This window comes from Condylura cristata, unplaced genomic scaffold (assembly GCF_000260355.1).
Source record: "Condylura cristata isolate star-nosed mole 26May11 unplaced genomic scaffold, ConCri1.0 scaffold00011, whole genome shotgun sequence".
In the NCBI taxonomy this organism is placed as follows: domain Eukaryota; kingdom Metazoa; phylum Chordata; class Mammalia; order Eulipotyphla; family Talpidae; genus Condylura; species Condylura cristata.
This window is the reverse complement of record NW_004567112.1, coordinates 26,840,398-26,868,280: the sequence shown is the minus strand read 5'-3', so window position 1 is coordinate 26,868,280 and position 27,883 is coordinate 26,840,398. Positions and strand designations below refer to the sequence as shown.

Sequence of the window (27,883 nt, the reverse complement as noted above, 5' to 3'; positions counted from 1 at the left end):
AATCTGGCTGAAACCTACACTGCTCTGCGCTGTAAAGGTTAAGGACCCCATAAAGATTGTATGCTGTAGCGCCAGGAAGGCACAGAGCAGGTTTTCCATGACCCAGGCAGACAGGTAAAGGAGTCCTGGAGCCTTTGGTGGCTTTCTCAGGCTTTTAATGATTTTTTTACACTATTGGTAGTGAGGCAGCCAGGTGCGGAGCAGACAGGGAGGCCTGTGGGCCAGGAGCCTGGGAGGCGTCTAAGCCCCTGGTGAATCTTTGCTCTCTGGGCTCTCTGGCCTTCTCTTGTGGTCCCTCGGCCGCTCTCTATTGCACGCTACTTCGCGCACTCGCACCGCCATGTGTCCTCTGCTGCTGTGCCCTGGTCACTGCTCTGTTCTTCTAAGCTCCGTCTCTCAGCCCATGTGTGCCCACTTCCACGCGCCCCATCATGCGCTGGATGTTGCGGTCACGTGTCGTGCAGCCCACAGGCGTAGATCATTGATGCTAATGGCAGGAAGGCGGAAAATCCTGATCATTTCCGCTTTCCCGACCTGGCCTTTGCCTTTTTTTTTTTTTTTTTTAAGATTTATTTATTTGTACAGAACTGGGGTACAGGCCAATGGTGCAGATACAGGGGCCATGAGAGGACTCACCGGTGGCAGAGCGGGAAGTAGAACAGGTGGATCGATGAGGTACACTGCTGAGGGGGAGCAGCGGGCGGCTCAGGAGAGGTCTGTCTCACTGCGTGGGTCACCTCGGGGGCAGGTGGGGATTGAACTCATGCTGAAGTGGCTTTAGCTTCTGAGTGCTGTGCTTTAACCTGCTGCGCCACCAGGGAGGGCCCGCTTTTGCCTTTTCAAAGGAAACTCAAGTCTCATTTCTCTTTTTTCTTTGACTGCCATTAAGCTCAAGAAAAACTTCACATTTGTGCTCTAGGTTCCTGATTTTACTTTTATTTGCCCTTTTTCAGTTCCTTAATATTTTTAGCATTACGACTGTATTATCTTTGACTGTGAGTAATTCATTAGGAGCCATTTCAAATCCTTTGTGAGATAATATAGACACGTAAATGAATGTAATATTGTGATTTATAAGAAACATGTATTTGTTCATTCAGATAAGCAAAATAATATTTTTCATGCATACTTGCTATTCATCCTCGTTCTGGGCTCTTAGCTCCTAAAATCCTTAGCATCTCATAAGTCTTGATTGTGCAAAAGATGTCACTTACTCTATTAATGAAGGTAACTTTTGGTGAACACCTGAGGCTGGGAGCTGGTTGCCTGGGGAACCAAGCACATGGTTGGAAGTTTGGAGCTTTCAGTTACTCAGCCTGATTTCTAGTGAGGGTTGAGGGGCTGAAGTTTGAAGAGAGTGCTATCGGTCAATGAGCTAATCCATTTTGCCTATACAATAAAGCCACCAGGAAAACTTAGGGGATCCAGAGGGCTTCCAAGCTGATAACCATGTAGAGATTCAGGGAGAAGCGTGCACCTGGAGAGGGTGCAGAAGCTCTGTGACCTTCCCCCATACTGTGCCCTATGAATCTCTTCCATTTGACTGTTCCTGAGTAATCATCTTTGTAATATAAGTGACCTCGTGAGTAACAGGTTTTCTGAGTTCTGTGAGCCATTCTAGTAAATTAATCAAATCTAAGGAGAAGATCCAGGGAAACTCTGATCTAAATCTGGTCTGTCAGAAGCACAGGTAACAACTGAAGTCTAAAGAGATAGTCGTAGGAACCTCTGATTTGTAGTGGTTGGTCAGATGCACAGATAAAAACCTGGGCTCACAACTGGCATGTGAAAAGGAAGGAGGTGTTGCAAGAATGGGCATTTTACCTGTGTGGTATGCTGGTATCTTCAGTTAAATAAGTGTCAGAATTGAGTTGAATTCTTGGATACCTTCCTGGTGTTTAAGAATTGATTGCTGGTTTGGGGAGGCTCCACACATTCATAGTGGAATTGAGTACAGGAAACCTTCACAAATATTTTCTATTTTAAACTAGTGTCAGTAAATTTTATGGAGAAGCAGAAAATAGGTAATTTACAAAGACATCTCCATAAAAGAGGGAGGGCCCATGTTCCCTGCCTCCATTTACATGCAGCCTCCTGAACAGGCTATAGGACCTGGCTAGGGGGAAAAAAGAGGGTGAAGCTGAGTGGCCAAGTGAAGCCACTTGGAAGGGGGGTTCTGAAGGAGGAGACAGCCCTTGCTCCTGCAGCCTGACTTGGCACTGGTACTGGCAGGAAGGAGACACAGAAGGAGACATGTGAAGGAGACACCTAAAGAGATACTTGGAAGAGACACATTAGCGAAAGCCACGCGGGAAGGCTGATCATCACAACTGTTATGTTTATCTGGTGTCTCTTTTGTCCCCTTCAGAACCTTTTTCCTTTGGTTCCCTGCCAAAAGATGCCTTAGACTATGGCAAGATTGCAGGTCTCAGAGCCCCACTTTTGGCCAACCTTGGTTGACTGGGCATTTACCTACAAAGGAGATAGGTAATTTGGGGTGTTTTATTGGGAAATTCTCATTAGGAACTTTCTTCTCTCTATATACACACTAATGCTACTAAATTTCTCTCACACCAAGAGCCGGCTTTGTCTTTGTGTGCACAGGTTGCCAAATCCCTTTAAAGCATGCTGCTTAGGGGTTTCTGGGTATTCCTCGGTCACATGTTAACAGGTCTATTAAGCTTTGTGTACCATATGGTCTCTGTGGCAACTATTTAACTCTACCCTTGTAATGTGAAATCAGCCATAAACAATACATCGATAACTGTCTGTGTTTTAATGAATTTTATTTGCAAAAGTAGGTGGTAAGTCAGATTTGGCTTCTGTTTAGAATGAAGTATCAACTATTGGGAAATTGTTTCCTCTGAAGTTGGGAAGTAGTTGACTTAGAAAAAAAGTGAGTTAGCTGTTAAGTTTCCACTTATGGGTGATAGACTTGGGTGGGGGAGGAGGGAAACCCCAGCTGTGCAAACTCTGGACAGTTGGTTCTCGAGAGGGGCCCCAGTTCCTGGGAGGGCCGGTCCTTGACAGAGCAGCCTCTGAGGCCTGTTGATGAGAGTCCATTCTCTCTCACGTTGGCCGCCCACTGCTCAGGGACAGGCACTAGACGCAGGGCCTTAGAGGTACACGGCTGCTGGCTTCCCCAGCTCAGACCAATGGGCCTCTGGCTGCTGTGGACGTTGTTCACTGTAGGAATGTGTCTGCAGTTCCAAATTCCCACAGAGAAAGACAAGGGGAATGGTTGGGGAGAAATTCCTGGGCCACATTTTTCTAGCTGTTCATGTGGCCTGAAGCCATTAAACTTGGCCAGACTGCCCAGAAAGGGATTTTCCAAAGCCCATTGTCCTTTCTTCGAGTCTCACCCCATCTCTGCTCCCACCTGCTTCTGCCTTTCTTTCTCTCTTCCCACCCCCAGGATGGGAAAGAGCAGGAGGCACAGCCATGGCCCAAGCAGCAGCTCCCACGGGCAGGACCCTTCCCGGCAGCTGCCCTGGTGTCAGACCTCACCATGCTAGAAGTGGGAGACAGGAGTAACTGCCAGGACATTTGTTTGTCACAGGAGCCATACACATCAAGCACATGCTTTATGTCAAACACTGTTTTGTGTACTCCACATTTGTTCATTCATTGCTTTCCACAAGGAAACGGTTACAGCCCCCATTTTACTGAGAGGGAAGATGAGGCACAGCACTCCTGAGTCCCACAGGTCAGAAATGGAAGCAACAGGATTTGAGCTGAGGGGAATGACCCCAGTGTCTCACGTTCAGCACACATGAACCCCTCAGCTCAGCATACCCCTCACAGACACTTACCTGCAGTCTCTGCATTTATAGTAAACATCCAGTTAATGATGCATTGACACAGACAGCCCTGCAAACCTCTGGAGGCTCCCAGCATCCCCAGTGTCATAGAAAATGAGTCCACAACTATGGCCTAGGCCCACCTGATGTCTGGCTTGCTTATCTGGGGCCACAGTACTATGAACTGGGATTAGCTAGCCCTCCTTGCTATTGTCAAGCAGGGGAAGAACCTCTGTTCTCAAATCTCTGAGTGTTTTTGCCATGTGTCAACCCCCAGGTTTGGCTTACACATGTTATGCTACTGACAGCTCAAACCTGAACCAAGTGTTGCTAACCCCATAAAAAAGGAAACCAGCACATTAATCCTAATTGATGCTCTTGACCTCGTAACTTGACCAGAACTACCATCTCCTGTAGTCAGCATGTAGGGAACGGGATGGCACTCCATCCCATGTAGTCACTCAAGCGCCTCGGCTCCTCCTAGCAAGCTCAGGGTCCCCCTCTGGATCTTCCTCATCTGCTTGTCAGATGACAGAAGAAGGATCGGAGTGATCCCAGGGGGTGTTCAAGGGTTTCAGGCAGCACACATTGGCATGCCCACTCCCTGCCATTGTCCAGAGTTCATGCATGTGACCCGTATGACTGGGTGAAATGGAGAAAGTGCATAGCTTCAGGATAAGAAAATAGTTTGGCTTCCACCCTGGGGTTCCGAGGGGTGAGGTGGTGTGAGGGGCAGTCCAGCCCAGCTGCCTCACCATTCGCCTGGTTTGAAACTGATGCCAAAGCTGTCTGAATTTAATTGCAGCTTCCAAGATCTTAAAAGATGTTTAGTTCTTCAATGGGCAATGAATGGGGCTGAGGGACTGTGAGGATTAAATGGGATGTGAGGAAAAGAGCTTGGTTCAAGGCAGGTAATTTGTTGCTGGCGTTGTGGCTAGGGGAGCTCCGTGGACAGGCAGAGAGGCCAGGACGGGAGTGGCCCTGAAGAGGGAAGCCAGGTGGCAAAGTCCACAGGAAGGCTTCAAGCCTGGTGCCTGTTGCTGCCAGCTAGGAGAGAGCACAGGACAGCTGGGCTTTGCATCACTGGTTCTGGTGGGCAGATGTCCAGCACTTCTGCACCATCCTGACGCCCAGCAGGCTTTGAACCTTGGCCCGGTATGAAGCTTAGATGCTGGGACAGATGAAGACACTGTGCCCTGGGGTTGGTCCTAGCCTCAGCAGTCTTAGTCTGGGGAGTTCCCTGCCCCAAAAGGGCATCTGGGGCGTGAACGTGCATTGCCAGGATAGTGGGGCTGGGCTGGACCCTCCCCAGGCAGCCTTGGTGGGGGCAGTGAGATTACAGTTGTGTGGGGATGGGCTGCCAGGCAGCCTCCCATTGGAGGGAGAAACCTGCCAAGCCTCCCCAGAGACGCTCCAGACCTATGACACGTGACCTCTTGCTTGGAGGACCAGGCTTGGACCGTAAGCCTGGTGTGCCCATCTATCAGCTCACACAGAAACACAGAGGCAAAAGCAGACACAGGCACACAGACACATATTTCCAGGGGCAAGTAGCCTCTGAAGGCTGGTCACACCTCGTTCTAGTATCCGATAGCTCCAGGGATCACCACTCCCCACTTCCCGAGTTGCTCAGTACCTGGTGGGGCTCAGTGACAGCCAAAGCCTCTGTTTTTATGGCCTGGGCCCTTCCTGCAGCCAGGCCTGGGCCAGCCCATTGATCTGCTCAACACCAAGTCCCAAGAAGCATTTTCATATTACAGACTACAACTCATTAAGGAAGTTGAAGTCAACAGTCTTTTAAAAACTGAAATCTGGGCCCTCCCTGGTGGCGCAGTGGGTTAAAGCACTGAGAAGCTAAAGCCACTTCCGCATGAGTTTGATCCCCGCCTGCCCCAGAGGAGATCCACATGGCGTGGCAGACCTCTCCTGACCCCCCTGCTGCTCTCCTCAGCAGTGTACTTCATTGATCTGCCTGTTCTGCTCCCCACTCTGGTGAATCCTCTCACTGCCCCTGAGCCTCTGGCCTGTACCCCAGTTCTGTATGCATAATAAATAAATCTTAAAAGAAAAAAACCCCAAAACTGAAATCTAATCACACAGTATAGAAAATGTCAACAGGAACTAGTGTAGGAGCAGCACTGTTCTGTGAAACCCCCACTGTGGTAGGTGTCTAGACCCCGGCGTGTGATGGAAACTTCATTTCTTGTCCAAAAAGTGTGAAAACACTATGTGGGTAAATCTGTCACTTTCCCAGAAAACTGGGGCTCTTTATGCAAATTGGTCTACACATGGCTCCTCCTCCAACAACTCTTCTCTGCTACATGCCAAGGACGGGCACTAACTTTGCCAAGTCACTCAATAATTAAAAAATAGAAGCCACCACTGCCAGCCACAAAAGGCTGCCCTGACTCACAGATCCCAGGAGGCGGCTGCTTATTTGTTGGGCATTTGCATATCTAAGAGCACCACTTAAGTGACCCTTCACAGAACTAAAAAGATTAGCTTTTCTCAATTAAAAAAGAATGGAAAAGCCTCAGCTCTGCACATTCCCCCTGCAGGGTGCTGGCACCGGGGCAGGCGGTCCCAGAGCTCTGCCACCTGGTGGACTGTTCTCCCTTCTCCGTTACTCCCACAGTTACTAGTGAAGCACCACTCTGTGCCAGACACCGACCACCTGAGAGCAGGGCCCTCTGCCCTGAGTCCCTTCTCAGCCCGCGCCATGGAGTGTGTGATGACGAGGAGAACAGAAAGCTCCCAAATGCCAGGACTCTTCCTTCTAGAGGAAGGAGCAGCGGCTGGCTGCCAGTGTGTGCCAGCCCCGCTGCAGCCTCCAGCTGTGCCCCAGGCCCAACAAGAAACCTGGCGATCCCTACACTGGGCAGAGGGGAGGTTCTCACTGTGGTACCAGGCTCCACTGTCTCCTGCAAGTCCTGCCAAGGCCCCTCAAGGTCATTACTGTCACCACCCAGGGAGGCTCAAGGAGGTGAGACTTTGCAGAGCACACCGCCAGGAAGAAGCCATCTCTTCCCCAGACCTCTTACAGCTGTTCTCCCCACTGTCCCTGGAGGTCACCAGAGAGATGACTTGCTTTAGCAGGAGCAGCAGGCTGAGCAGAAGGGGTGCAGGAAGATGGGCGAATCCCAATTGGGAGGGAGGAGATGAGTCAGGAAATTTGGGTTTCAGTCCTTCAGAGTATTAATAGGATTCCCCAGGTCAGAGGAATGTGGGCCCGGCTACCAAGGGCCTGTGCTCTGCAGGCTTTCCTTTCAGGCTCATGTCAGTGCCCCGGACTGTCATAACAAATGACCACCAACCAGGTGCTGTACAGCAACAGAAAACTGTTCTCTTCAAGGCCCAGAGGTCAGACGTTCTAAATCAAGTGTTAACAGGGCCACGTTCCCTCTGAGGGTGCTAGGATGTATTCAGTCCTGTCTTAGCTCCCGGTATTACTGGAAATCCTCGGTGTTCCCAGGCTTGTAGCTGCTTCGCCCCAGTCTCTGTCTCTATGTTCACTCCACCTCTTCTGTGTGTCTGTGCACCCAAATTTCCCTCTTCATATAAGCACACCAGTGACAGCATTCAGGGTCCACCCTAATCCTTACTTTCACTAATTGTATTAACTTATTTGCATTTCCAAATAAGGTCTCATTCTGAGGTTTCCAGTGAACATGACTTTTGGGGGACAGTGACCTCCTTTCCCAGTCTCAGTCCTGCAGCAGTTTCCTCCCACTCAACTCAGCAAAATATCATCACTGAGGACTGCACACTCAGAGTCCAGGGAGGTGTACAGACCTTCAGAAGAACTGCCAATTCTGAGGTTTTCCAGTGATTCAGTGACAGGGTCCCTTGGACTTAGATGTTGTTTAATACACCTGCTACGGAGCCTGCAGGCTAATGGGATTTCAGTCAATCATCAGCTAGAAACAGACCCTTGATCCCGCTTACTGCTTTTGGGCGATGGTGCCAGAACCAGTGGAAATCTGATGGTGCAGACACAGAGTGCAGAAGACCTGATCTAGAGGTGCCCTGGGACTCACTAGTGTGTTAACTACACACCTGGAGTGTGCATTTGCCATGTACACAGACGTATGTAGCCCGGCGGTGTCCAGTGTGTCACTCAGTGTAACCCAGCCTAAAAATGTTCTGATGCTGTTCCCTCCTGTTTTGTCCTGGTAAGTGGCCATAAAACCAGGCCACTTTAAGAGTATGGCTCTGTCAAAATTTGTTAGCGATTAATGGGTCAAAGACAAAGACCCTTAGGAATCTGTAACATTGCAACCCTGTTTTTAATATTATGGTATTTTAGAATAATGTGGTCTTTTAAAAATGCTTAATGATAGACATATTTTTGTGTTACATATTTAAAAAATCTTAATTTACAATCAGGGATAGGTTGCAGAAGAATTAAAAGGAAACTTGTTTAGAAAGCAGTTTTTTATTCTTCCATAATCTATAGGGGTGGAAGAGAACCAAGATGCCTCTGTATAATATAACCCTTATTGTGGCTCAAAGACTTTCCAAACCAGTGTCATTCCAACACAACAGTCCAGAAATTGCTTCAGGCCACCCACGGGACTCACAGGGATCTCCACTTAACCCAGAAGAACAGAGGGATGAGACAAACCAAAAACTTTTCCTGAAATAAAACTAGAGCTCATAATCAATTGAAAAATGTTGTCCCTGCCAACAACAAAATAAAAGGAGGTAAAAAAAAAAAAAAAAGGAAAGTTATCTAAAGTATCAAATAAGAAATGGGGCTATTTGAAGGTGAAGAACTCAAAGGCTAATATTTGGAGTTAACTTGAAATTTAGCTTAGAATCAGCAGTGCCTCAACCCCCATAAATTCACCACTTTATAGCCCCTGGAAAAATGGGCACAAAAGTATGCTCACAATTCAAAATGACATCAAATGGAATTTTTTTTTTGTTTCAAGTGTACTATTACTAAATTTACTTTATAGAGTTTGGTTTGTAATTTGTGAATATTCTATTAATTTCCTCTGCCAATAATTTTTTCTGGAATGTGTGACACCGTGACACCTTCTGTAATAAGAAGATGTCTCTTTTTTCTATAAAAAGAAACATAGATGTGATCTTTGTCCCCTTTTCTGGCACAAAGCCCCTAAAGCCCTTGGAATTTCCTGAGAGCTAAATAATGGTGTCTTTTGTTATGTGACTGGGGTGACTTCTGGGCCACACCTCAGAATAGGGTCTGGCAGTCAGGAGAACCAACCATATAACTGGAGAACTGGAACTTTCCATCTACCCTAGGATTTCTGGGGATGAGATCCTAGGTGAGGAACTGGAGACTGAGTTCACTCACCAGTGGCCAATGATTTAATCAATCATGACCTCTGTAACGCAGTTTCCATAAAACCCTAAAAGGACAGGATCCAGAGAACTCCCTGGCTGGTGGTCAAAGGTGCTTATTGAGGAGAGTGGTGCGCGGGGACAGGGCAGGGGCGCTTCTCCCCATATCTGCCCTGTGCATCTCTTCCACAAAGTTATGATCTCCTTCTACAGGGATATGGTGATCTAATCAATAAAATGTTCCTCTGAGCTCTGTGAATCACTACAAATTAATTATACCCAAGGAAGGACTGTTTGGAATTGTGGTAACGTGGGCTTGCTGCTAGTGGGGGAATGGGAGGTGGGGGAGTGGGGAACTGGAGGGGCGATCTTTAGGACTGAGCAGCTAACCTTCGAGTCTGATGCCAGCTCCAGGTAGACAATGTCAAAATAGAGTTGAATTGTAGGACACCTACCTGGTGCCAAAATAGCTTTGGCGGTGTGGGAACTCCCCCTCCCAACCTCTAACTGGATGGCTGGCCAGAATCTTTGATGGCTAATACACACACACATACACACACACACACACAAATATATATTATTTATAAAGATTTATCTTTTTATGCATACAGAAATGGGTTACAGGCCTGAAGTGCAGGAGGGTGAGAGGCTTCACCAGAGAAAGAGTGGGCAGCAGAAAAGGCCAACTGACAAAGTACACTGCTGAGGGGAGCAATGAGTGGGTACAGAGAGGCCTGCCATGTGGGTCACCTCCAGGGCAGGGATCGAATTCATGCTAAAGTGGCTTTAGCTTCTTAGTGTGGTGCTTTAACTCGCTGTGCCACCAGGGAGGCCGATGGCCAATATATATATATATATATATTTTAAAGATTTATCATATATATATATATATATTTTAAAGATTTATCTACTTGTACATACAGAACTTGGGTACAGGCCAGAGGCTCAGGGGTGGCGAGAGGCTTCACCAGAGACAGAGTGGGGAGCAGAACAGGCAGATGGATGAAACACACTGCTGAGGGGAGCAGCGGGCGGGTCAGGAGAGGTCTGTCGCACCATGTGGTCACCTCCAGGGCAGGCGGGAATCGAACTCATGCAGAAGTGGCTTTAGCTTCTTAGTTCTGTGCTTTAACCCGCTGTGCCACCAGATGGCCAATATTTTTAATGTTTATTTTTCATAGACTTGTATTTTCATTTGATGCTTTTAATATTTATACATTTTTAAATTTGAGATGTATAACATATTTACTGTCAGTGAAGTTATAATTTTTATGTGTTTTGTACACCTTTGATACAAGCTGTTGGTAATGTTGATATTTCAGAAATGAAGGGAATAAATACCTATATTCTTATGCATTACTTTGCTTTGGCAATGGTAATTAAGAGTTTTTTTAACTAATTAATTATTGCTAAGTGGCTATAAATTGCTAATTTTTAGCCGCTCAGCATCTGATAACCATGTGTGATACACCATACATGAAACTCTACAACAAACTGCTTTCATAGAGGCCATTTTACTTATGACAAGTCTGAAGCTTCCAGGGTTATGTGACTCCCTCAGGACTCCACTTCCAGGGAGAAATTGAGCCAGAATGGAAACTCAGATAGTGGCTGAATACTTCACCTTAACAATAACCCACATGACAAATAACAGGAGTATCAATTACTCATCTTTTAATTCAGAGGGGGTTTGTTATCTACAGCAGGGAATAAACTTAAACCCTTACAGAAAAATCAATATTAGATGAACTAAAAAAGCAAGTGGTAGTGGTGATGGGTGGTGTGGGTAGGGGAGTGTTACAGAGTGGTGGAGATTCTGGCAAACAGGAGAATGCTCACGCTCTGTGTGAAAGGAAAGCTGTCATGGAGCTCCTGCCAATTGTTTACATGGAGAAAGCAGGTCCAAATTCACCCTACAGAAATGTTGACTTTTTTTATAGTCAAAATCTTTGCTTTGGAAAGTATTTCATGAGTGAGGCAAAATGTCTGTGGGCTTGAATCAGCTGATGTGATCAGCCTTGCTCTGCAGCTCGGTCTGCAGCCTAAGAGCTGAATTTGAATTCTTGTCATTGCTTGCCTCTCTTTACATCACTTTCAGCTTTCTTCCTGCTTTGGAATTATTGTGCCTTCATTAGTTTGATTTATCGAGCCCCTATGAAAGCCAGGCCCTGGGCTTCAGTGCACAGATGTGATCCCCTCCTGCAGGGACTCAGGGTCCAGGGTTGGGTAGCATGGCATGGCGTTGGCCCAGGACAGGGTGCCTGCACATTCACATATGCACACGCACCCCCAGACATATAACTATAACACAAGTTCTGTTTCAGTAGGGCCAAAGGGGCACTGCACTCTGTATCTCCAATAAGTCCCCAAATAAAACTGACACAGCACGTCTAGGGATCACATCTTGAGAAGGAAGAATCAAACTAAAGAACTGCCTTGTGTCTGAGAAAGTTCCAGAGTAGTAGATAGCAGCTGGAGGAGCCTCAGTACCTGGGCTGAGCTTCCCAGAGGTGACCTGGGCCTTCCAACCCCTACTCACTAATCTCCTGTCACATTCCTCCCCACATCCTAATTCATCTAGAGATTTAGCCTAGCTGAGATCACTCGGGAAGAATTTTATCTACAGCTTTGTTCTCAGCTGGCACTGAGCAAGCTGCCTCCTGCTCATCATCCTTTCCGGTCCGGTATATCCATCTCTATCTGAGGAAAGGCTGTCTGCGCCACACTGTGTCTGCCTCAGAGCTGTGGTGCCCAGTCTGCCTGGGATCCCGCTGGCAGCCTGGTGAGAGTGATGCCCTGGTGAACTCTGGGCTTCCCCTGTACTAGCTGTATGACTTTGGACAAGTTATCCTGGGTACCTCGGCTTCACCTCTGTAGATCCAGAGTGTAATTCCACTCACTGGGGTGTCAGGAAGATTGAGCCATCCATTCTAGGGTGCTCTTCCCACCTCCTTTTCAAAAAATGTAATTCAACAAGTATGTAATAACCTCACTTGGGGTCTGCAGAAAACATTCATATAGAGCATTTTTATTGCTACCTCAGGCACACGACCTATTGCATTTGAAGATTTAGCAGGTTTTCCCCAGTCAGTGGTCTTTCATTTTGTCAGAAAATGCAGTTGTACCTGGTCTGGATCAGTGAGTGTGAAGGGCAAGCCTTAGAGAAGGCAGGCAGATGTGGGGCCAGTCAGCAGAGCTGGCTGAGTGCTGCAACAGCTGTCTGCAAAGGCCGGAATTGTAAAACAAGCTGCAAAATAGTACGTTTGCCAAGTTGTCCAATCAAAATTTTCTTCAGATGAAACACTGCAAAGAAACAATGGCCCTAGTTGTCAATCCACAAATACAGAGTGTCTAAAAAGTCCCTAAATTAAGAGACAGTGCTGTACTTGTTACACTTCTTAAAAGATTAACAACTGGGTCCATTGTTTTGACCTTATAGACATTTTGTCTGATAAGGTGTCTGGAAGTTGAAAAAAGCATATTGAACATATTATTTGAAAAGGTTACTAATATCTAACAGTCTTTAAAAATAAGTTTATCCTGTCTTCTGATTTCTGCAGACACCCTGCTGTAAATACTTGCCAGATTTTATTGAGTACCTAACAGTGGGTATTATCCTAAGATGTATAATATTATTGTATAATATTATGTATAGACTATTACAACATAATGAGGTAAGAACTTAAAAAACCTTTAATTTTTAAATAATTCTAAATTCACAGATGTTGCAAAGAAATATGCAGCGTACCCTTCACCTAACCTCTCCTAAAGGGAGCAACTTATATAAGCATAGCATAAGATGAAAACCTGGAAGCTGATCTTGATACAATTCACAGGTCTGACTCGGAATTCAGATTTTACCATTTATACATGAACTTGTGTGTGTGTGTGTAGAGCTGTAGCTTCACAAAATCATCACATTTCAAGATATTTCTCATCATCTTGAAGCTCCCTCTTCTACTCCTTTATAGTCACATCAACTTTTTATACTACCCCTAAATCAAAGTATAGATACTTTTGTAAGAGGACCAGTGAGGCGCAATCTCTGAGCCAGTAGGTGCCCTTCATAGCCAACGCAATGGCAGAAGGTGAAATTTTCCCAACTCCACCTCCTGAATGGGGGCTGATGGGAAATAGCAGTAAAGTTGGGGCTTTGGCTGTTAAGCTACTGGAGTTTCAGCAGATGAAATGCCTGGTGTCTGGGCAGTAGAGATGGCTGACTACATGCAGCTTCCGCCTGGACCTCAGTCTCTGCTCAGTGGACATTCTCTGGGATAGTACAGAAGGCACTGGCTAAGTGCCGTTCTATAAATTCTCTCTCTCCCTCCATCTCACTTGGTTCTACCTTTTCTCACTCCCTATGTAAATAATCCTGTTACTATTTTTTTTCTGTGTATATGCATTTGGATCATGCCATATATTCTTAAACACACAGGTCAGGACCCACCAACTGGATGAACCCGGTTCTCCATGGTTTGCTCCATTTCATTTTAATCATCCTCATATTATGTATAGGAAACTGAGGTACAGAGAGGTTATCAGCTAAACAGCCATTAAGTGCTGGGTGAATTCTTCATCATTAAGAGATACTGTTGGGGAGGGACTGGAGGAACATGTGAGAAATGATGTTTGGAAAGGCTTCCTGGAGTAACTGATCATTAAGGTTGGTCTTGAAAGGAGGGGGAAAAAAACACACTAATAATTGGCAAGTATTGGAACACTGGACCTCATGGGAGTGAGACAAGCCCTGATCCTTGAATCCAGGTTGTCGCAGCTCCTAGCTTGGGCTTCCATGACCTCACAATGACCCAGCCATATGTATCCCCAAACTGCTTTGCCTCCAGTATAGTCTTTCTTTGTTGCCTAGCAACCTGGCAGCCATCCTGGATTGCACCTCAGCATCCGGCCCCTCCCTCACTTGGCCTGTCAGTTCTGCCTCCTAGCTATCCCCTGCTTGATTCCAGCTTGCCAGTATCTGGTGCCTGCTGCTCTATTAAAGCAGCCTCACAGTTGGTTTGCTGGGCCCCCTTTATTCCAGGCCCAGTCCTGTCCTCTCATTGCTGCTAAGAATGGTTACACCTGTCCTCTGTTGAGGAGCCTTCAGTGGCTCCTTTTCGCTGCTGTCTGCAGTGCCTGAGCCTGAAGCACAAGCTGATCTTCGGGACCTGATCCCAGCTGACTCTGCCGCTAATCCCGCCACATTCCCCTCCCCACCTGGCACTGCACTTACAGAGCCACACAGAAAGGTTCCGACTTAGCCTCAAAGAATTTAAATGATTGACCCAAGTTCTTGCAACCAAATGAGTGACAGAGCTAAAATGAGAATCTTGGTGTGTCTGACCCCAAAGCCTAGACTTTCTTCCCCCCGGTTACTTCCTCCCCCCTCTCATTTAAAAGCACTTGTGGGTGCAGATTCTCGGTCAGGCAGGCACTGCATGGGCTCCTCTCCAGACCTGCATGGGGCAGTGCAGTTCCCACAGACACGATGGCTGCCGAGCGCAGGAAGCATGGCTAGTGAAGCTGGGTGGTGGAACTGGCAATCTCGTTATGCACGTAGCTTGCGCCACATTTCTATTGAACAACGCTGCTCCAGAACATGATTTTGGCCAAAGGGCATCTATTTGCAGAGGCACCATTGGGTGTTTCCCACACACGGTCCTGTGCTAGTTGACAGAAGGTAGGTCAAGACAGGAAGGCCAGACCACCAAGCTGGGAAGTTCAAGCAATCACTCTCCCCATTGCTGATTCTCCCACTCTTGGGTTGGAGAGCTTTTGAGAACTCCTCATCTAATTCCATTTCAGTCATTACCCACCGTCTGGCACTCTGCGCTAACTCTGCAGGGCCACGTGAGGTCAAGCTGATAGGCAGGCTGACTGGTACCAGGTGCCGAGATAGGCTGGGCTCGGCATCCCGAGCAGAAGGCGGCTAATGAGATGAGCGATGCTCGGCGGATGTCAGGAGCACGGTATCTGTCTGCTTCTATGCAGTAATCTGAGTGCTGGCTTTACTTCAAGGTCAAGCCTCAGAGGTAGCAGGCAGCATTTCCCTATCAGTTCCATGCTGCAGGCCTGATAAGGACAGGCAGCTTCAAGCTCAGTGCTCAAGGGTCGCTTCAGTGACCGTGTAGCCAGAAACAACCGCTGGGATCCACTGTCTGTGGGCAGCGTGGCCATGGGGTGCCTACGATGTCATTCAGTAAGGTGAACACTTTGCAGGTCACGAAGGTCTGACTGGGGAAACTGAGGCCCAGAGAAGGGCAGAAACCTGGTACCCCTATTGACATAGGGATGAGGTGGAGTCGGGAACCCACTCAAACAGGCACCAAGGCACAGCTGTGCATGTCAGGGCCTTATTATATGACACAGAAAGTACCAGAATTCGGCTCTAAACGGCAGGTTCCGAGTTGCCCCCCTTAGGGTCCTGCGAGTGCTTTGGCAGTCCCCCCATCTTGTTCCTCTCGTGCGGAGTTCTTCTCTGTGGACACTTGTGGGGACAAAGCATAGATGGTGACACAGGACAGGAGCCATTTCCACCTCATGCAACCCTTCCATCACTGCCTCGGTGGTCTTTCCAGCACATGGCTTTCATTTTAAACATCCCTCTCTCCAGCTGAAGACCTGCAATGGCCCAAACCCGAGATTCTTGATCCAGTATCCCAGGTCAGTCTTGATCCAGCAAGCTGGCCCGGCCCACCCTTTCACCGAGGCCCTCTGCTCCCGAGTTCCCTCGGTGCCTCTGTGAACTCCACCACCACTCCTGGACCCATCTGGGGACATTCTTCTGTTTGCCCTTCGGGATAATTTTTGCTTCTCTATCGATGTTTAGTTTTAGAGAAACCTTCGCTGACCACCCAGGTGAGCCGCCTCCCACTCCTGGGCAGAGGGCCTGGGACACCTCCGGCAAAGCGTTAGCATAGCTGCAGAGGTTGTTTCCTGACAGGTAGAGCTAAGCAGGAACTGTGCTGCCCTTAGAGCGTTTGCAGGGAAGAGGAGAAAACACAAGGCACCTACAAGGAGCCAGGCGCTGGGTCCTTACGGCAGCCTTGCCAACCCCAAGGCACTTGGCTCCATCATTAGCCCCTTTACAGTAATGAGAAGAGGCGTGGGGGCCTGCAGTGACTTGTCCAAACCATGCAGGTCCTTGACTCGGGACCTGGGCGCTGAGTAGAGCAACGGGCTGAGCAGAAGACACGCATGCCGTGAGGGGAGCGCAGACAGAAGGGGCCAGCGGGGAGATGGTGCCTGGGCTGAGCCTCAGATTCTCCCCTGGAATTGCAGACACCAGCCTGCCCTGGGGAACATCTGTGTCCCTGGTGTGCTTGGGCCTAGTCATCCCATCTCCACAGGTGCCATTGCTCAGTGTGCTGGTACTTCAGCCTCCATCACCTGACTGGAGCTGAAACTCAAGACTCAGAGCCAACCCCCACCAGACCTGCGGCCCACAGGATGCTGCAGGGTGTCTGAGGAGAGAAGGGAGGCAGCCAGGAGCTCAGTGGGAGAACAGAGGCCTGTCAGGCCTGTGAACTGCTTGGCTTCCAGCAGAATCTGCTGTGCTTTATCTTGAGGTGTAAGGTCTGCAGCCCAAGCAGACAGGCGTTGTGTACAGACTCCAGAGCACTCAGAGTCCTCCCTGGGAAGGTGGTAGCTTCATGTTCTTCTCTTCCCAGCCATTCAGAGCAGCCTTTCATGTTTCCTGAGGGTGCCCCCTCAGAATTGCACACTGGGCATCACACTCCCAGGAAATGAACCCAAAAAAGCATTCCATCTGGGCCCCAGTAAGGCTCTACAGAGAAGGCTGAGGCCAGATAAGTGACATTTGGCCCTGCAGAAAGAACAAGGGACTGCCTGGCCAATGCATGCTTGAAGGAGACGGCCGCCTGTTATCTCACCTCTCCTGAAGGCACCCGAGTTCTGCAGTTCCTCGCTCCCACCATGTGAAACCTTGAGGGACAGGTGGGTCCAGTCACTTAATGACTGGAGGCCAGCTCAGAGGTATGGCCTGGCCAGAATGGGCAGGGAGAGGGCAGGCTAGCCTGTAGACCCAAGAGCATGCGAGGACTGTCTCATAGTTGGCAGGTCTGTCCACTAGATGGCACTCACAGCACAATTTTCCTGCATATCTGCAACTCTATCTTGAGAAAATTGTGATTTTTAATTTTTTATGCTGTTAACACAAATAGAACTGTAACTTAACATTTATGTAGTTCATCTGATGCGTCACCATACTTGATTTCTATCATATTTCTAAGAGTAGTCAAGTGTCCCCCTCTAGGGTATTGGGTGTGGCAGGCAGGTCCAGAATGATGTTTCCAATGAAGGGGACTGTTCCCCAAAGGCTGGCTAGACCCCCCAATGCCCACCACTCTGAGCAGCCCCGCTGCTCCCACTCTGACCCCTGCCGTCAGGATGCAAAAGCAATTGGGCTGCTCCTGGGCCTGCCTGCCTCTGGCTCCAAACTCCTGGACACAGGTGGGGAAGATGCCAGAGGCAGACATGGTGTTCGTGTGGAGAGCAGCGTAAGTGTGTGGTTTCCGAGTCAGACTGCCTTGGTTTAAGTCTTGACCTTCCTGTTATGCAGCTGGGTGTCCTTGGCGAGTCGCCTGTCCTTTCTGACCCACCTCCCCCCCCCCCCATCCTTATTTAAAAAACAGGCTTTGCTTCTGGGGGGTGGGGTGCAAGCTAAATAAAACAGCCCCAGACTGGAGAAGCCCACCCGTCTACAAACAGCTGCTCATCTGCAAGAGGAGCTTGCTTAGTTCCACAGCAATCACCCTTAATTGCTTTTTTAATGGCGGTAACACTGGTCTACATTGTTATTTGTGTGTCAGAGGTATAGCATTTTAAAACTGGGAACGTTAAAAAATTGTTTTCTGCTAATGTGAGGGCAGTTCTTTGGGTTAAATTACTTCCCGTCCTCCTGCCACACCCAAGTCCTCTGCTGGATTCGTCTTCGTGGTTAAGACTTATTTTAACGCGCTGAATCTGTGCTAGTGTTTGCCTCTGGGCTTATTTGCATGTAACCTAGATGTTCTGTTTGGACCGTCACCCTAAGATGTGGCCGCTGACTGGTTTCATACTGTGATTTCAAAATCCACATTTTTATCCACCCAAAAGCTAATTATCCAGATACTTGATTGCATTTTCTAACTTCCTCCCAAATTTGTATTATCCACTAGACTTGGCGCAAATTTCCCAGTTGCCCTTGGAGACAGCGCTGGCATTGCTGCAGGGAGGATCTCCGTGAGGGAGCCGTGCTTACCCCCAAGAGGGCATGCTCTCACGGGGCCACCAGGGCGAGCCCAGCACAGAGCTCAAAGGTGCTCAGGCCTACCTGGACTGATCTCAAAGAGGTGCTTCCCCGGGTCCTCGGGGCCAGGAAGAAGTTCAGTCACCTGGGATCCTTGTAGAGAAATAAATCCCTAAAGAGGAGAGAAACAAACACAGGAACCATGAGATGACTGGGAAAGGCCACTTGGCTCAGATCCATCCAGGAGAGTAGTGGTGGGATCTCAGGCCAGGGGCCCTCTCCCCTAGGCCCTGGCTGGGTGGAGGCTGGGAGTGCAGGGCTCCCCTCTGCAGCAATGATCAGCATCCCTGAGGCCCTGCACGGGGCCCTTGGTGGATGGGGTGGCCCTGCCATCTGCACACATGGGCGGAGGGGCTCTGCCCTGGACTGCAGCACTGGCTGGCCTGGAACTGTGACTCTCCTGGCTAAGACATGGGGCAGCGAATCTGGAGCAGAGGAAGGCTCCCACCAACTGTGACCCTGTGCCAGCACAACCATCTGTAACGTTGTTGGGGTGGGGGTATGAGACTGCAGAGGGTCAGGGAGGGGAGCTGGCTTTGCCCAGCTAACTGCCCCTCAAGCGGCATGGGGGAATGTCAACAGATCTGTGCAGTCCTGCTCTGTCTCCTGCTGGCTGGGTGAGGTTTCATTCGTTACCTGTGAAATGGGATTTACTGACCACTTAGGAGATAGCTGCACAGGACGTATCCGGTGCCTGTTATGGATGTCCCCTGTGTGGACATTACAGGGGGCCACCCTGTGCCCGCCTTGCTTAGGAAGCTGAAATCTGAAAGCCAGCCGGAAAGGTGCAGGTGTAGGGCTAGGTAGGCTGGGTTTGAGTGTCTGCGCTGCCACGTGTCCAGGCTGTGTAACCTCACGCAAGCTCTTTTACTTCTCTCAACTCCAGTTTCCACACCTGTACAACAGGACATGTCGCAACATCCACTTCTCAGGGATGCTGAGACCCTGACTCTTGTCTTCTGCTCTAGGCGAAGAGCTGTCATAGTCACCTGTCCACCCTCCAGGCAGGACCTCCCTACTGTGACTCCATCTGTTAGCCACATATCTCAGCAGAGACCTTTTTTCATGTCCTTACTATCTTTATTTACTTAACTCAGACTGAGTGTGGCTTTGACTACACATTGTTGGTTCTTGTCTGGGAAATCCATTTTCAACCCCATCCCTACAGCCAAACTGCATGGGTTCAAGTCCTGACACAGCTATTTACAAGTGGTGACCGTGAGGCAAGTTGCTTAACTTTGTGGTGAAACCACATTTGTGAAGCAGAATTAATCATACTGCTTTGCAGGGCTGTAGTTAAGTGTCAGATAAATGACAGCTTGGGAAGTCCTTACAGCAGGGCCTGGTACCCAGTGAAAGCTGCTGGTTGGCTTTATTACCCAGGGGTGACTTTGTCAGGGCCCCACCGGGTCTGCATGTGCCCAGGTGAGGAGCACAGTCATCTGCTTTATCCAGGTCACTCCCGCCCTGCGGGACACCTCTGCGGGCTCAGAGTGCTCCTCCCTCACGCCCCGCTTTTCTAGGTAACTCCTGGTTTCACAGGGTCACTGCTAGAGTCTTGAACTTCAAGGGCATGTGGAAAGGCCTCTTCTCATTTCAGCTACCTTCAGGAGTTATGATGCTCTACCCGCAGATGCTTGCGTTAGAGGAATTACAGCAATAAGCCAGAGAATCAGCTGATAATCGTTGTAACTAAATTAACAGTTACTTTCTTGCTAGGGAACTTGGAGCTACTGGGAATAAATTAGGACTACAGCCCCAGGCTGAGGAAGTGCGCTCGTTGGGGGGTGGGTGAGATCCATCACCGACTAATGAGATGGGTCTCTGGTATTTGCTGTTTCAGTAACTGTCTCTCATTCTGGGCGCTTTGCTTCTTCATTCTCTGTGCCTCACTATCTGTCACCTAGAAAACGGGAGTAACAATATTGACAATGACATTATTTCTACTCTAGCTAAGTGGAGAGGCAGTAATGGCTACGGCTTATGGAGTTGCACTACATTCTTGGCTCTTTGTCTACATTATTGGCTCTAATCTTTCTAGAGGTGCCCTGGGAGTAGGCAGCACTATTGCCATCTTCCTGGATGAGCAGATGGAGGAGGAGTTATGAAGCAATCGCCCCCTGCTAGCAAGGGGGAGCACACGTGGAGCCAGGATGTTTGGTTCGGGAGCACTCTGCCTCCCCACATCTGTGATAGCAGCTGTCGCTGACATCACGGGGTGCAAGACTGTGACTTGGGGATCCGCATCTCATCTCTCACTCAGCTGATCCAGTGTGGCCCCCCCTCTTTGGAAGGGCCCTCAGAACTGATCTTTGGCTCCCAGCTCTTTACCACCTCCCTATGGTGCAGCTTTGATATTTGTTAACACCGTGATGAAAACATGTCAGGAGTCGGGAGAAAGGATCCAGCTGAAGCATTCAGGGCAGGTCTCAACCTTCAGTGCCATCAGAATCACCCCAGGACTTGTTAAGGGTATCGTACTGAATTTTTAAGAACAAGCTCTCTGGAAACAATAAGGATCCCTGATTTTTTGTGTCGGCCATCTGTGAGATAAAGACCTCCAGGCTCAATTTCCTGACATCACCCCAGTCTTCTACCGCACAGACAGAACAGAGGCTGAGAACCCCAGGAGCACAGGTAGCGTACCTCAGTTTCTCCAAGTATACAATGAGGCTTATTTCCGCCATAAGGCTGTTAGAAAGACTGAATCACTCATTATTTGCCTACTGCCCCTGCCTGAGTTCTGCTTTCAATAAGAACAGCTTACAGGAAAAAGGGGTACCGACCTATGCACCCCTAGACTCTAGAGTCCACATTCCCCTCAGACACCCAAAGTGAGTGCTTTGGAGGGGACCACTGCCTTACTGCAGTGTCTGCTTTGAGGATTTCACCGGCTGACGCTTTTAGAGCAGTGGGTCCAGTGCCAGTTGTGACTTAGGAGTCATCACATAGCCAAGGAGTGGAGTCTGCTTATAATCACTGTGTGGGAGCTGGTGTGGGCACGCACACACGTACACACACACACACGTATGCTCACACAGACACATCTACGAATACACATATACATATCTAAGCACCTAAAATTAACTGCAGGGCTTTGTAATTATGGTGATTTTGCCACTTAGGTGGGATTCAGATAGCCCCTTCCATAGGCCGAGAACTGGCTTTCTTACCTGTAAAACTAAGGAAATAAACCTCTGACTGCATTCATCTAGGCTGTCTGAGCTGGTTGCTCTGAAAGCATTTGCAGCTGAATGAATATGAGTACTTGTCGTGATTATGATGTTAAGCCTATTTTGTCCACTCTGCTCATTTGCATTGTTTCTTCCAATAATACTATTGCTCGGCCATAAAGTGAGGTCTGATGAAGACTCGGGAGCCCCAGGATTGAAGGGCAGGGTTCATCCTTAGTTTGCACATGGGACTTCCTCACTTTCTAATTTAGTCCTCTCTCTCATCTGATCAAAGGCTATTTCTCTGGGAAGTCCTTATATTTCATCTTGTGCTGGGGTGAAACCAACTTCTTAGGGAGAGCACGATAAGATTTTCCAGCAGCAGCATCTTAGAAAATTGCAGGCACATTTGAAAAAAGCAATCACTCAGGGTTCCTTATCTCCTATTATTCTGATTGTGGACTCAGATCAATCTTAAAAAGATTTTAACCATCTGACACCCAACCAGGAACTGAACCACTCCAAATTTTAAATAAATAACACAGATCAGAATGACGTTTGGTGCCAAGTAGGGTAATATCCTCCTCCTTCCTTATCACACAGGTCTGAAACCATGGTCCATTACTGTCTAAACTGCAGACGTTAAAAAAGCACCCTAAAAGTTGGAGATAAACTGCTTCTTGGTTGACACACCTTTCCTCCCTGAGGAGTTGAGATGAGTCACTTGTTCAGCCTCTTTCTTTGCTCAGGACTTTGTCCCGAAGCTTCTCCCAACAGATTCCAGAATGATGTTGCCTCCCTCACACCTCAGATGCACTGGCATGTCCATGTGTCTCTGTCACTATGTCTGCTGTGTCTCGGACTACACCTGGTCAGCTTTAAGCTTGGGGTGTGAGAGGAAGCCTCAGGGGCCCTCCTTCCTCTCTCCATTCCTGAGAGAGTGGCTTTTCGTGGCAGTTTGTCTCTTTCCCAGGTCCTGGTTTTCCCTGCAGTTAATTCTGTGCCGCTCTGTGGTCCTGATCTAAACCCCACTCCACATCATGTACTCTGAGCTGCTCGAGTCATTCCTGGGAGCCACCCTTTACATTTCTCACTAGATTCCTAAGCTCACAGAAGGTCGTGGGTTAGGCTGGTCCTGGCACCGTGAAACCCTGGGCTCCCCTAGGCAATGTGCTCGACTTGAATCCTTTGGGTTCAACCTTTCTCACCCTAGTGTTCTCCTCATGAACTCTAAAGCCTCTGGCCATGAGGATGAAAGGTGATGCATACTGGGAAGTGTGCAAGTAGCTCATCGGATTTGGGTCCTGCCTCACTATGGCCCTGGGGCATGGCCAGTGTGGGCGGGCCCAGCGGTACAGGGGAACTAGTGGGAAGAAAAGGCATTAGAGGCCAGGCCCATCTACCTGTGCTAGGGGTAGGGGAATACTGGGTAGCTGCCTGGCTATCATGGCAGATGAGCTGAATAGGGCATAGCAGATGGGCTGGGTTCTAGCCTTGAGCTGCAATGGCTATGTAGCAGTCCTTCCTGCCTGACCATGAAGAATAAGCTGTCCCAAAGCTGGTCCTGCCTGCTCACCTACCCTGATACTCCCTCTGAAGTTTGTTTTTGCCTGGAACATTCATTAAGATATGTCAACTGGGCCCTCCCTGGTGGTGCAACGGGTTTGGATACAGCACTGGAAGTTAGCGGCAGTGCTTCAGTGTGAGTTCAATCCCCGCCCTGGAGGTGACCACATGGCGGCAGACCTCTCCTGACCCGCCCGCTGCTCCCCTCAGCAGTGTCCTTCGTTGCTCTGCCTGTTCTGTTCCCCACTCTGACTCTGGTGAATCCTCTTACCACCCCTGCTCCTGTGGCCTATACCCCAGTTCTGTATGCATAAATAAATGCATCTGGAAAAAAAAAGAAGAAGAAAGATAGATCAACATTGGGTCCAGGAGCTGGAAACAGTTCAGTTCTGTCTCATTGCTGAGAGGTCCTAAGCTATTGTCATATTCTGGGGTATAAGCTACTTCTGGTAGAGGGGCCACCAAACTGTTGATTTAAGAATAGGTTACTCAGAGACTCATACAGAATCTTCTGCCTTGCCTGTGCCAGGCTGACCTGCTGAGCTGACTGTGGAAAGGGGCACAAGCTACGTACAGGAGGGGCTGCGTCAGCCCGATCCCTTGTGAAGGCTCCAGGTGATTCAGGAAACACACCCTGGTCCTCTGCAGACCGAGCAAGGCAAGTGCCCCTCAGAGCCTGCCCCAGTCACCTCCATTTTGCTGATTATCAGTAGCTTTTATTCTACAGATATACAAAAGGGCTAGGCTACCCCAAATACAATTACAAGTAAGCCAAGTCCATCTTGACGATGAACAAAATGTTTTCCAAGCTGTCTCAATGCCATTTGATTCATTTCTCTGCCTAGTAATTGACAAAACTAATAATTTACCTATCTGTCTTCCAGCTATTCCTGTAAATTAACTGGGTTCAACTGAAAGCCAAAGGGTTGATCTATTATAAGTGGGAGATAGTTAAGTACTGTACTAATATCCCCGCTGACTTAAATTAGCAGACCCTGAGAGAAGCTCATTACATTTACATAAACAGCCTGCAATACCGAAGAAAACACAGACATTTTCAGAAGGTGAAGATCCATTTTGCAGACAGCCTCACTCTGGGTGCTAAAGACTGTAGGGGCAAATAAGACACTTGTCATTTGTGATTTATACACTCTTGAACATGTCATCAGGCTTTAATAACTTGGTTTTCTTTCCCTATAACAAGGGCAAAATACTGTCACATGAATACTAATTTAGGTACCCATAAGGTATTGCTGATACTGTCATTCCAGGGGCTTATATTGGCTTATATTATCATTTTAGGAGAACCTTGGTAAAAAAAGTTTATAATATAAACTTCAAAACATATATTTTGGATGCAGAAAAAGTTGTTTTAGCTAAATAGCATTTAAAAATCAGTTGGCAGGCCCTCCCTGGTGGCGCAGCGGGTTAAAGCATAGCACTGAGAAGCTTAAGCCACTTCCACATGAGTTCGATTCCCGCCTGCCCCACAGGTGACCACATGGCGTGGCAGACCTCTCCTGACCCACCCGCTGCTCCCCTCAGCAGTGTACTTTGTTGATCTGCCTGTTCTGCTCCCCACTTTGTCTCTGGTGAAGCCTCTCACCGCCCCTGAGCCTCTGGCTTGTACCCCAGTTCTGTATGCACAAATAAATAAATCTTAAAAAAAAAAATCAGTTTGTAGCTACTGCAATTTGAATTTAGTTCATAAATTTCCATGTAATTTAAAATAACTTGTTCGATTAGAATTTTTGCTTTTCTCTAATATTAATGAGTTATATTTCTGAAATAGCTACAAAACCGAAAGTATCCCTTAAAAAAATTCTGATATCTGAACTTAAATAAACATAACACTATCTTTTCATAAGACTCCAGTGAGTAATTTTTCAAAGAAGCAGCATTTGAAGCTGTCCCCAAAGCCATTTTAAGCAAGAAAACATTTATTGTTCAATTTTTCTTCTGCAGCTCTAATGACAATGCTAATAAGTCCCCAATTAGCTCGCGGTGAGCTTCAGTACACAAGCTCCCCAGACGCGGCGCCTGGGCCAGCCTGCATGGCCAGTGGGCTGGTGATGCTTGGCGCGCTTCCCTCACATGCGTGTAGGTTCACACGCGCCTTCTCTGCCCACAGAGGGGGCTGGAATCTGCTGTGTCAAGATCTGTGGCAGCAGCAAGGGAAGTGATTAGACCCTTAGTTTTTCTTGGACAGAGATTTTCAGGTGGGAAACGTGGAGAAAGTGAAGCCAAACTTTTCAGACTTCTCAGGAGTGAGGGGCAAACCGGGAGGGCCCAGGGTCTGTCCCATCAGCAACCTAGCCAACAGCTGTGCCCCCATAAAGACCTCCCCGGGGTGCCACAGTTGAGCTCTGTACAAAATGATGACCTGCACGTAAGAGTGGGCCAACAGTAGGAATTGTGGGACGCCTGGCCGGGCCAAACTCCTGGAGCCTGTCTACCTCTGCAGCTTTGTGATTTACTGATCCAGACTGGAACCTATGAGAACCACTATGGACTGGCTGACTCTACTTATCATCCTCCTACTCCTCCTTGTCTTAAAAGGTCTCTGCTGACCTTTGACTATTAGAGCTGAAAGGGCTTTTGGAGACCATTTCTGGCCAACTTTCCACCCAATGATCAACTCCGTCGGAAGGTTCTTAACCAAGGCATAGTTTGCCCTTGGCTTGCTGAGCACCAGAGATCAGAGCTCACCCCTGCCCATCACTCTGCTGGGACAGAGTTCTTTTCATATATGGGGGGACTTGGCCTCTGTGCAAGTCCATCTCTCCTGCCCACAGCTTCTGGAAGTTTGAAGAATAGATTGGTTCACACGAGAATGCCGGATTTGACTTGATGCCCTCCCAAAGGTTTCTCTTCTCCAAATAAGTCACGCTGGTGTTTAGCCTGCCTGTTCCTGCCACTCCAGAAGCGCAGAGCTGGGCAGGGAGCTCTAGCTCCAGGAGTGAGCTGTGGGCACAGCAGGGCTCAGGGGTGTCCGTCCCTTGTTCCAACTGCTGTGCACCTCAGTACAGCCCGTGGGTCTTTCTGTTAAGCTGTACTGACCGTAAAACTAATTAAAACTCTGCCTGATTTGCCCTTTTCTTAAACTAGGTCTCTCCATTCTGTGAAATCCAGTGAGTTTCTGAACCAAAATGGAGGACTTTCTGTTTTAGCTTAGTAATTTCCCATGAAACCAGTCTATTTTGAATCTCCATGCTGTTTTTCATCTTTGTTCTTCCTCCCACCTCTGTAAAGTCACTAAGAATGTATTTGTCTTTTTAATGTCATCAAAACAACACACACAGGGGCCTACTGATCAAGAGAGGGGATTCCAGAGTCAGACTGTTTAGTTTTGGATCTTGGCCCTAGCACTTAATGACTTTATGTTAATTCAGACAAGTCACTTAGCCTCTCTGTACTTCAGTATCCTTATTTGGAAGGTGGGGATAGTAATTACTTCTAGATTGTTTCAGTCAAAACTTAGTGGTTTTAATACAGTGATGTTCATTGTTTCCCACTATTGCACAGAATTCAGGCAGGGCTCACCCAGGAGTGATTCTCCAGCTCAGAGGCTTTATGGTGAGTGGAATTGTCTAGAAGGTCCAAGAAGACTTCGCTGACCTGTCTGGCCATGTGGTCATCCCTTCACACTTGCTCATCATTGCTCATCATTGCACTCCACAAGCACCCTCAGCATGGCAGTGGCTTTCCAGAGCTAAAGGCTAGAGCTGCCTGACCTAGAACTTGTACAGTGTCACTTCTGTCTCATACTGTTGGTTAAATGGTGACAAGGACAGCTCAAGGGCAGAGAGGGGATGTGCTCCACTTCTTGGGGTGTGTCCATAGGCAGGTGGGAATGGATGATGGTCACACTTGGACACAACCTAACATAGACCTCATAAGGCTGTTGTGTTTCTCTTGTTGAGAAAAACTAAGGTAAAGAGAGCCACAGGCAGGATTTCCACTGCTTGGATGAGCTGAATGACTTGCTCACCCTTCACTGGGCATCTATCTGGGGGAGAAGGCCACCACCACCATGTTTCCTACAAGTTTAATCTTACTCTTACAGAAGTTTCCAAAGTAGGTATGGTTCTTCTCAATAAGAGGAAACCAAGGCCCAGAGAGAGCAATGCTGTCTCTGGTGACTAGTTAGTAAGCAGTGAAGTCAAACTCCTGAAATTTGTCATTTTCCTCAACCATGTGGGAATCAGTAAAATGACATGCTGAGTCCCAGACACCCACAAACCTGGGCTCCAGACTGAAAAAGGCAATGCAGACCACAAGTGTCGGGCCTACCACCATGCGCCGCTGAGCAGCCCTGAGAGTGGAGGGGATCCCGGCTCTCACTAGTCACCTGCCTTTTGCGTTTCATTTTCGAAACCTCCTTTTCCTTTTTTGAATTCTTGGAGGTCTCCTATTTGAGATCCTACTCCAAGGATGATATTAATCTTGTCTCTGAAAGTTGAGGCACCGCACTCTTAGCTTCCATTTTTCTAACACTTATTCCAGCTGGGACTCTAGAACACCACAGGGAGCCATAGAGGCTTTGGTGCTCAGCTTACACAGACAGCTCTTTGCAGCTAAATGGGATTTGAGCCTCGGTTCTTTGATTCCAATTTTTTCCCCCATTATAGTCTGTCACTTTTGATTCCACCTTTCCGAGCATCACTTTATTGGTGCAACTGAAATTCGTTGCATTTGTCCTTGTATGGTTGCTGTGAGGCTCAAAG

General features: G+C 48.1%; 1 protein-coding gene across 4 annotated transcripts in view; it reads right to left on the bottom strand.

Annotated features, from left to right (window-relative positions):
- The window catches only part of ARHGAP22 (Rho GTPase activating protein 22), a 142,076-nt gene that overhangs the window by 61,691 nt on the left and 52,502 nt on the right, over nt 1–27,883 (bottom strand). For all 4 annotated transcript variants that reach the window (XM_012723702.1, XM_004680668.2, XM_012723704.1 and 1 more), the window contains one exon: nt 18,442–18,529. In XM_012723702.1, the coding sequence (XP_012579156.1) occupies nt 18,442–18,529 (88 nt within the window). The remainder of the gene's footprint in view (nt 1–18,441; nt 18,530–27,883) is intronic.